The sequence below is a fragment of the Trichomycterus rosablanca genome, chromosome 4 (assembly GCF_030014385.1).
Source record: "Trichomycterus rosablanca isolate fTriRos1 chromosome 4, fTriRos1.hap1, whole genome shotgun sequence".
NCBI lineage: Eukaryota > Metazoa > Chordata > Actinopteri > Siluriformes > Trichomycteridae > Trichomycterus > Trichomycterus rosablanca.
The window spans coordinates 1373112-1382496 of NC_085991.1; the positions used below are offsets into that span (position 1 = coordinate 1373112).

Consider the following 9385-nt stretch of genomic DNA (forward strand, 5'->3'; position numbering starts at 1 on the left):
AGCTTCCTCTTGCGTCCACAGTTAATCCTGTCGGATGTGGTTTGTCCTTCTTGGTGGTATGCTGACATTACCCTGGATACCGTGGCTCTTGATACATCACAAAGACTTGCTGTCTTGGTCACAGATGCGCCAGCAAGACGTGCACCAACAATTTGTCCTCTTTTGAACTCTGGTATGTCACCCATAATGTTGTGTGCATTGCAATATTTTGAGCAAAACTGTGCTCTTACCCTGCTAATTGAACCTTCACACTCTGCTCTTACTGGTGCAATGTGCAATTAATGAAGATTGGCCACCAGACTGGTCCAATTTAGCCATGAAACCTCCCACACTAAAATGACAGGTGTTTCAGTTATTTTGTCCAACCCCTGTATATATATATATACAGTGTATCACAAAAGTGAGTACACCCCTCACATTTCTGCAGATATTTAAGTATATCTTTTCATGGGACAACACTGACAAAATGACACTTTGACACAATGAAAAGTAGTCTGTGTGCAGCTTATATAACAGTGTACATTTATTCTTCCCTCAAAATAACTCAATATACAGCCATTAATGTCTAAACCACCGGCAACAAAAGTGAGTACACCCCTTAGTGAAAGTTCCTGAAGTGTCAATATTTTGTGTGGCCATCATAATTTCCCAGAACTGCCTTAACTCTCCTGGGCATGGAGTTTACCAGAGCTTCACAGGTTGCCACTGGAATGCTTTTCCACTCCTCCATGACGACATCACGGAGCTGGCGGATATTCGAGACTTTGCGCTCCTCCACCTTCCGCTTGAGGATGCCCCAAAGATGTTCTATTGGGTTTAGGTCTGGAGACATGCTTGGCCAGTCCATCACCTTTACCCTCAGCCTCTTCAATAAAGCAGTGGTCGTCTTAGAGGTGTGTTTGGGGTCATTATCATGCTGGAACACTGCCCTGCGACCCAGTTTCCGGAGGGAGGGGATCATGCTCTGCTTCAGTATTTCACAGTACATATTGGAGTTCATGTGTCCCTCAATGAAATGTAACTCCCCAACACCTGCTGCACTCATGCAGCCCCAGACCATGGCATTCCCACCACCATGCTTGACTGTAGGCATGACACACTTATCTTTGTACTCCTCACCTGATTGCCGCCACACATGCTAGAGACCATCTGAACCAAACAAATTAATCTTGGTCTCATCAGACCATAGGACATGGTTCCAGTAATCCATGTCCTTTGTTGACATGTCTTCAGCAAACTGTTTGCGGGCTTTCTTGTGTAGAGACTTCAGAAGAGGCTTCCTTCTGGGGTGACAGCCATGCAGACCAATTTGATGTAGTGTGCGGCGTATGGTCTGAGCACTGACAGGCTGACCCCCCACCTTTTCAATCTCTGCAGCAATGCTGACAGCACTCCTGCGCCTATCTTTCAAAGACAGCAGTTGGATGTGACGCTGAGCACGTGCACTCAGCTTCTTTGGACGACCAACGCGAGGTCTGTTCTGAGTGGACCCTGCTCTTTTAAAACGCTGGATGATCTTGGCCACTGTGCTGCAGCTCAGTTTCAGGGTGTTGGCCATCTTCTTGTAGCCTTGGCCATCTTCATGTAGCGCAACAATTCGTCTTTTAAGATCCTCAGAGAGTTCTTTGCCATGAGGTGCCATGTTGGAACTTTCAGTGACCAGTATGAGAGAGTGTGAGAGCTGTACTACTAAATTGAACACACCTGCTCCCTATGCACACCTGAGACCTAGTAACACTAACAAATCACATGACATTTTGGAGGGAAAATGACAAGCAGTGCTCAATTTGGACATTTAGGGGTGTAGTCTCTTAGGGGTGTACTCACTTTTGTTGCCGGTGGTTTAGACATTAATGGCTGTATATTGAGTTATTTTGAGGGAAGAATAAATTTACACTGTTATATAAGCTGCACACAGACTACTTTTCATTGTGTCAAAGTGTCATTTTGTCAGTGTTGTCCCATGAAAAGATATACTTAAATATCTGCAGAAATGTGAGGGGTGTACTCACTTTTGTGATACACTGTATATATATATATATATATACAGATCACCGATTGTTTCTACACTCACTGTCTATTTTATCAGCTCCACTTACCATATAGAAGCACTTTGTAGTCCTACAATTACTGACTGTAGTCCATCTGTTTCTCTGCATGCTTTGTTACCCCCTTTCATCCTGTTCTTCAATGGTCAGGACCCCCACAGAGCAGGTATTATTTAGGTGGTGGATCATTCTCAGCACTGCAGTGCCACTGACATGGTGGTGGTGTGTTAGTGTGTGTTGTGCTGGTATGACTGGATCAGACACAGCAGCGCTGCTGGACTGAGAATAGTCCACCAACCAAAAATATCCAGCCAACAGCGCCCCGTGGGCAGCGTCCTGTGACCACTGATGAAGGTCTAGAAGATGAGCGACTCAAACAGCAGCAATAGATGAGCGATCGTCTCTGACTTTACATCTACAAGGTGGACCGACTAGGTAGGAGTGTCTAATAGAGTGGACAGTGAGTGGACACGGTATTTAAAAACTCCAGCAGCGCTGCTGTGTCTGATCCACTCATACCAGTACAACACACACTAACACACCACCACCATGTCAGTGACACTGCAGTGCTGAGAATCATCCACCACCTAAATAATACCTGCTCTGTGGGGGTCCTGACTATCGAAGAACAGCATGTAGAGAAACAGATAGACTACAGTCAGTAATTGTAGGACTACAAAGTGCTTCTATATGGTAAGTGGAGCTGATAACATGGACAGTGAGTGTAGAAACAAGGAGGTGGTTTTAATGTTATGGTTGATCGGTGTATATACAGTGTACTGACTCCTGATGTGCTTTACAAGTGACGTAATTAAAAACAGAAAACTTTAGAACTGTTTACGACCTTAACGTGAGCGCAGCTTGGCGACGAGACATTGTTTGATGTTTTTAGGTGCCAGTAAAATCCTACCCATGTTGGGTGGTTAAGTGGAACCTGATGCCAAGAGGAAAAGCAGACTTATGATGCTCCACTGGAAAATATTTGAGCTACCTAGAGACTCGGCCATACATGGCAAACACTGGCGTCCAGTCCTAGTAAAGCCTAGTGAGTCTGGAGCTCACAAAGAAACCAAACACTTCACGGTTCATACGAACAAAGTGTTTGCAATAAATTATAAATAAACACGACTGTCGGTGCTGCGTCACCCAGCAGCTCAGCAGCATGAAATACACCACATGGACCAGAGTATGTGGACACTTGACTGTAACCCTGTAGGGTCCTGTTTTAAAACCATAAGCATTATCATAGATTGTTAGTCATTTGCAACTACAACTGCCTCTACTCTTTAGGAAAGGCTGTTCTTATGACTTTGCAACGTACCACTGCACGTTTTGTCCACTAGGGGAGCTATAACGGCGCCCGCCATCAACCAACCATCCTATAAAAATATATGAAATTACAAACTTATTTGGAATAAATACTGTATTCCTACTAAAACTTTATTGTTTAATGATCTTTTGTGTAAAAACAACCGTGTTTTTTGTATATATGTGTGTTTTTTTTAATGATTATCATGCAAGTAATCTGTGTATCTTAAGGCAGCTGCTGAAACGTCACACAAGAGGCGGTTCTTGAGCCAATTAAAATTCAGCTCACGTTTCTCAACAGCCAATCAGCAGCTGTTGCTAGGCGGAATTGACAGATTGCTTCAAAACGAAAAATCATGGCAATGTAAGCATACACCGATCAGCCATAACATTAAAACCACCTCCTTGTTTCTACACTCACTGTACATTTGATCAGCTCCACTTACCATATAGAAGCACTTTGTAGTTCTACAATTACTGACTGTAGTCCTTTCATGCAGTTCTTCAATGGTCAGGACCCCCACAGGACCCCCACAGAGCAGGTATTATTTAGGTGGTGGATGATTCTCAGCACTGCAATGACACTGACATGGTGGTGGTGTGTTAGTGTGTGTTGTGCTGGTATGAGTGGATCAGACACAGCAGCGCTGCTGGAGTTTTTAAACACCTCACTGTCACTGCTGGACTGAGAATCGTCCACCAACCAAACATATCCAGCCAACAGCGCCCCGTGGGCAGCGTCCTGTGACCACTGATGAAGGTCTAGAAGATGAGCGACTCAAACAGCAGCAATAGATGAGCGATCGTCTCTGACTTTACATCTACAAGGTGGACCAACTAGATAGGAGTGTCTAATAGAGTGGACAGTGAGTGGACACTGTATTTAAAAACTCCAGCAGCGCTGCTGTGTCTGATCCACTCATACCGTGGACCAGTTCACCTCACTTGCACGTCTTTGGACTGTGGGAGGAAACCGGACCCTTCGGAGGAAACCCATACAGACACGTGGAGAACATGCAAACTCCACACAGAAAGGACCCGGACCGCCCCGCCTGGGGATTGAACCCAGGACCCTCTTGCTGTGAGGCGACCCACCGAGCCACTGTGCCACTGTGCCACCCCATTTAAATACTACATATTTTAAATAATCACTGTTATTAAGCTGATCACTCTAATATGACAAATCATGAGTTGTATTAACATGCTCGTATGAATTCCAGCTTTGATCGTTACATACTGGAATTTCAGTGCATCAAACAAAAGTGTCAGACATCGTGTCATTTTTCTGATTGACATTCTCATAAAAAGACAAATCTGTGTCTCATAATCGGAACCACTTTTACATGCGATGTGAACATAGCTTTGTCGGTCTCAAAGCGTGCTCCGCAGGGTGACCTGAGTGATGCTGAATTTCGGCTCGTTCCTCTGGCAGGCCACCTCGCGGAACAGCTCCCTGAAGCGAGTGGACATGAGGCTGTAGAGGATGGGGTTCACGGCCGAGCTCAGGTAGAAGAAGATGCCCGAGATCAGGTGGACGACCTCGTAGGCTCTGAGGTTCTCTTCGCTCCATTCGTCGATGTAGCTCCACATGACACGGTCTATGTGAAACGGTGCCCAGCAAATACCGAACACCACCACCAACACGACTGTGGAAGTAAAATAACTGGAAATTACACATCGAAAGCTGTGGGGGGGTAAAAAGAGCAAATGTAAATAAATAAATCTACGTTTTATTTTGTTTTATCCCATTTTAATGTTGGAGTCATACACAATGATGACCTGCTTGCTAAATCAAGGTAAGTATCTAAGTTAGGGCTAACATGTGCTTCCCTCAGACAAACAATTCAATCGTTAACCTTCTTTGACGTACAGAAGACGCAGGAATACCAATTCCTTAAATGCAGTACTAGTGTTACTTGGGAGCCCTCTGTTTGTTTTCTAATAAGAAGTTAATAGTAATGATTACTGAACTTATTAAGCATACTCTTCCATACTAAAGTATGTTATTTGGGAAACAGCAACGATTCCCAGACTGTGGCAATAAAGAAGAAAAAAATACAGCACAATCGAATCAATAGTGACAAAAGACATTTTTTCTAAAAAGAGATAGGGTCACCTAATACTAGGACAAAATTTGTTTAGAGGGTCAGTTAGGGTCATCCAAGAACCACCTAAAAGGTCTGCCATATATTAGAAGCCGCTAGAACAATAGTCTACAAACATGCCAGCTTAATTTTGCCATGATGTAAAAAGTTGCCACCTATAAAACCCAATTGCCAAAATCAGCACCTTAAAGCTTGACTAAAGTATATTGCCTTTAAGTCTCTCAAGCTATATCAGTTACAGTAGTCTCTAATTTACTGTAGACCAGTTTCCTGGTGGTTTTTGGATTACATCTACCATCTAAACCAATTTCTTCCCAACATAAGGACATGGTTTTGGGTTTTCATCCTGAACCTGGCAAAAGAACCACTGTTCCATGTACTTTGTACTTAAAAACAGTTGTTTGTACATATAATTTTGGGATGAAATTGTAATGCTTGTGCCATAGTCCACTGGGTATGGTTTAATAATGAGGATTAAGGAGGACATGGAAGAAAAGCAGCTAGATTACAATGTGACATGCTAAATAAGGTTAGCCACTCACATAGCATTTTGGTGACCTGTCGATGCCGTGCTTTCTGCAGCGAGGTCTTTGCTGGCAAACTCCAACTTTGCCCATTCCAAAACGTACCCTTCTTTGGTAATTTCCACGTTTCTTTGTGCAACTGCAGCGCAATCAGTAGGTACAGCATGCCAATGCTTGACATGGGTATTAGGAAAAAGACAAGCGCGGTGACTTGCACGAGCAGCCCGTAGATCCATTCAGGCTTCACCAGCATGCAAACCACTGACTCTGGAAAGCTCTGGCCAAATCGCGGGGGTAAAGCGGCCACGCCGTGCAGGCTGGTGTTGGGCAGAGCGCAGAGAAAGGACACGACCCAGAGCGTCACGATGACCCGTCTGACATGGGCACGTGTCATCACGTGTTTAGCCCGCAACGGGTGCACAATGGCAAGATAGCGCTCGGCGCTCACGGCTGTTACATTGAGCACCGAGGCGAAGCACACCGTCTCAAACAGGCAGGTCTTAAAGTAGCATCCTCCAGTGCCCAGCAGGAACGGGTAGTTGCTCCACAGCTCGTAAAGCTCCAGCGGCAAACCCAAAATCAGCACCAGCAGGTCCGACACGGCCAGGCTGAGCAGGTAGAAGTTGGTGGGTGTCCTCATGGTACGATGGCGTGCAATCACAGCGCATGTCAGTGCATTTCCCACTGCGCCACTGCAGAAAATGAGCAAGTAGAAGATGCACATTGGCAAAAAGAAAGGTGAACGTCGCTGGCCTAAATACTTTTCGATGTAAAAGCTTAGACTCCTGCAGAGATCCACCGCGTCCTCAGAGCTCACGTTCCACATGATGCACTGGCCCAAGTCGGGGCACCATGACGGGTCAGGAATTACGTATAAGTTTCCAGGGGATGTGCAGTTGTTATTGAGCATTATTGAGTAACAGTGGTCACCTGTAAGGATAATTAATAAATAAATATTAAATTCATGCCTTAAAAAAAGTATTTAACCACCAACTCACTTAATTTGTTGATTGATAATTCTTGTGGGGGTCTAGTCTGTCCACAAAACATATCCAATCAAGTTTAGGCAGCAATTACCAGCGTGTGATTTAATTATATAGACGTGAACATCTGGAAAAGGGTACAAAACATACACTATATGGCCAAATGTATGTGGATCTGACTCTGACCTTGTTTGCTTGACTTTCCCTTCCAAAACGATGGGCATTAATACCCCACTTTAAACGTATAACAGCCTTAACTTTGGCTTTCTGGAAGTTTTCAGGGTGTTTTATAGGAATTTGTGCCCATTCACTCAAATGAGTGTTTGTGAGATCAGGCGCTGATGCTGGACGAGAAGACCTGGCTCACAATCAACATTATAATTCATTTTAAAAGTGTTTAATCGCAATGAGGTCAGGAAGTTTTTCCGATCTTGATAAGCACAAGCGGTGAAGCGAATGAAGAGTTCCTGGGAACACGCTGGTTTTGAGTGTCAGCTGAGTGTTTGGGTTAGCAAGAGAGGATAAAACTACTACTTGTATAAACACAGGGCTGATGTTTATAGCCGAGGAGATGTGAGTGACTCTTGAGAGCGTGGGTTCTTCAGGATCAGGATCAGTTTTTTTATCAACAAGGTCAGATTCTCAGTAGGTCATTGAGGAAGACATGCTAAACACCAGAGACGAGTCAAGCGAGTAAAATAATTTAATAGAGGACATAGTGATAATGCTAAAACTATCTTTTTGATCAAATAAGCCGAATGGTCTTAATCTTATCCAGATATCCAAAGAAATGTGGACACCACTCCTTGGATATTTCAGCCTCACCCATTGCTAACAGGTGTATAAAATACCTTATCCACTTCCAACCTGTGTGACTGTGCACAATAGGTGAAAAACATCATTGGCTGTGCTCAGAAATGCTTTATGGCCGAATAGGTACACAATCCCACAGAAACACTTCAACAGCTCGTGAAATGGATCATCAAACAAACAAAGCAATAAACTCAAGTGACAACAAACAAATTTATGGTCAGTGGAAGTCGCAGGTCAGCGAGTCGAATCCTCATCAGGATTTTTCTGCCTCACACATGAGAAACTGTGTCCCTCGAGTGCCTGGGTGCCGATGAGACTCAAACTTATTAGCAAATCATTTTTAACTGGTAAACACGGTCACCGACAAACTTACAGTGAGTTTCTGTTGTATTAAACAATGCAGCAGTAATGCAGAACAGTAACATTAAAACCACCTCCTTGTTTTTACACTCACTGTCCATTTTATCAGCTCCACTTACCATATAGAAGCACTTTGTAGTTCTACAATTACTGACTGTAGTCCATCTGTTTCTCTACATGCTTTGTTAGCCCCCTTTAACCCTGTTCTTCTATGGTCAGGACCCCCACAGGACCACCACAGAGCAGGTATTATTTAGGTGGTGAATCAGACATAGCAGCGCTGCTGGAGTTTTTAAATACAGTGTCCACTCACTGTCCACTCTATTAGACACTCCTACCTAGTCGGTCCACCTTGTAGATGTAAAGTCAGAGACGATCGCTCATCTATTGCTGCTGTTTAAGTCGGTCATCTTCTAGACCTTCATCAGTGGGCACGGGACACTGCCCACGGGGCCCTGTTGGCTAGATATTTTTGGTTGGTGGATGATTCTCAGTCCAGCAGTGACAGTGAGGTGTATAAAAACTCCAGCAGCGCTGCTGTGTCTGATCCACTCATACCAGCACAACACACACTAACACACCACCACCATGTCAGTGTCACTGCAGTGCTGAGAATCATCCACCACCTAAATAATACCTGCTCTGTGGTGGTCCTGAGGGGGTCCTGACCATTGAAGAACAGGGTGAAAGGGGGTAACAAAGCATGTAGAGAAACAGATAGACTACAGTCAGTAATTGTAGAACTACAAAGTGCTCCTATATGGTAAGTGGAGCTGATAAAATGGACAGTGAGTTATGACTGATCATTGTATATACATGTGGCAAGTTTAATATAATTTGTCTCCCTGTTGATCATTTGAATACACCGTCGTTTCTTCTCTTATAATTTTAATTATTATTATCTGTCTCTAAAATGTGTGTGATCTCTACACTTCCCTTCCTAAATCAAATCAGCTATCTGCTGTGCTGTTGAAAATTAATTTCAATGACCTTTTTTAACCAACATCATGGATACAGCAATGATTTACCTTTAGACTAAATGAACAATGAAGTAGAAGCTGCTCCACCATCAAGCAAGCTTTACAATTTGACAATATAGAAACCCCTGCTCACACTTTTCTTTATTTATGTGCTAAGAAACAAATACCAGCTTAAAGATTTAATGTGCTGGTTTTGTAGCAGGCGCTTCTGTCTTTCTTGTACAACAGCCTCAATGTTGATTGTGATATAAAGCTTGTCTGACT

General features: G+C 43.7%; 1 protein-coding gene across 1 annotated transcript; it reads right to left on the reverse strand.

The window, feature by feature from the left end:
• Nucleotides 1-4727: 4727 nt before the first annotated feature.
• On the reverse strand, nucleotides 4728-6895 carry nmur1b (neuromedin U receptor 1b). The gene is made up of 2 exons (XM_062992890.1): nucleotides 6004-6895; nucleotides 4728-5002 (listed from the first exon to the last, which is right to left on the reverse strand). Exons 1-2 carry the CDS (start codon nucleotides 6893-6895, stop codon nucleotides 4728-4730), a joined length of 1167 nt encoding a protein of 388 aa, XP_062848960.1.
• Nucleotides 6896-9385: the final 2490 nt, after the last annotated feature.

Bases quoted from the DNA above. Each gene is read 5' to 3' on its own strand.
- nmur1b (XM_062992890.1), bottom strand. From the start codon at position 6,895: ATGCTCAATAACAACTGCACATCCCCTGGAAACTTATACGTAATTCCT. The intron at 5,003-6,003 runs GTGAGTGGCTAA...TTACTTCCACAG, and splicing joins ACAGGTCACCAAAATGCTAT to TCGTGTTGGTGGTGGTGTTC.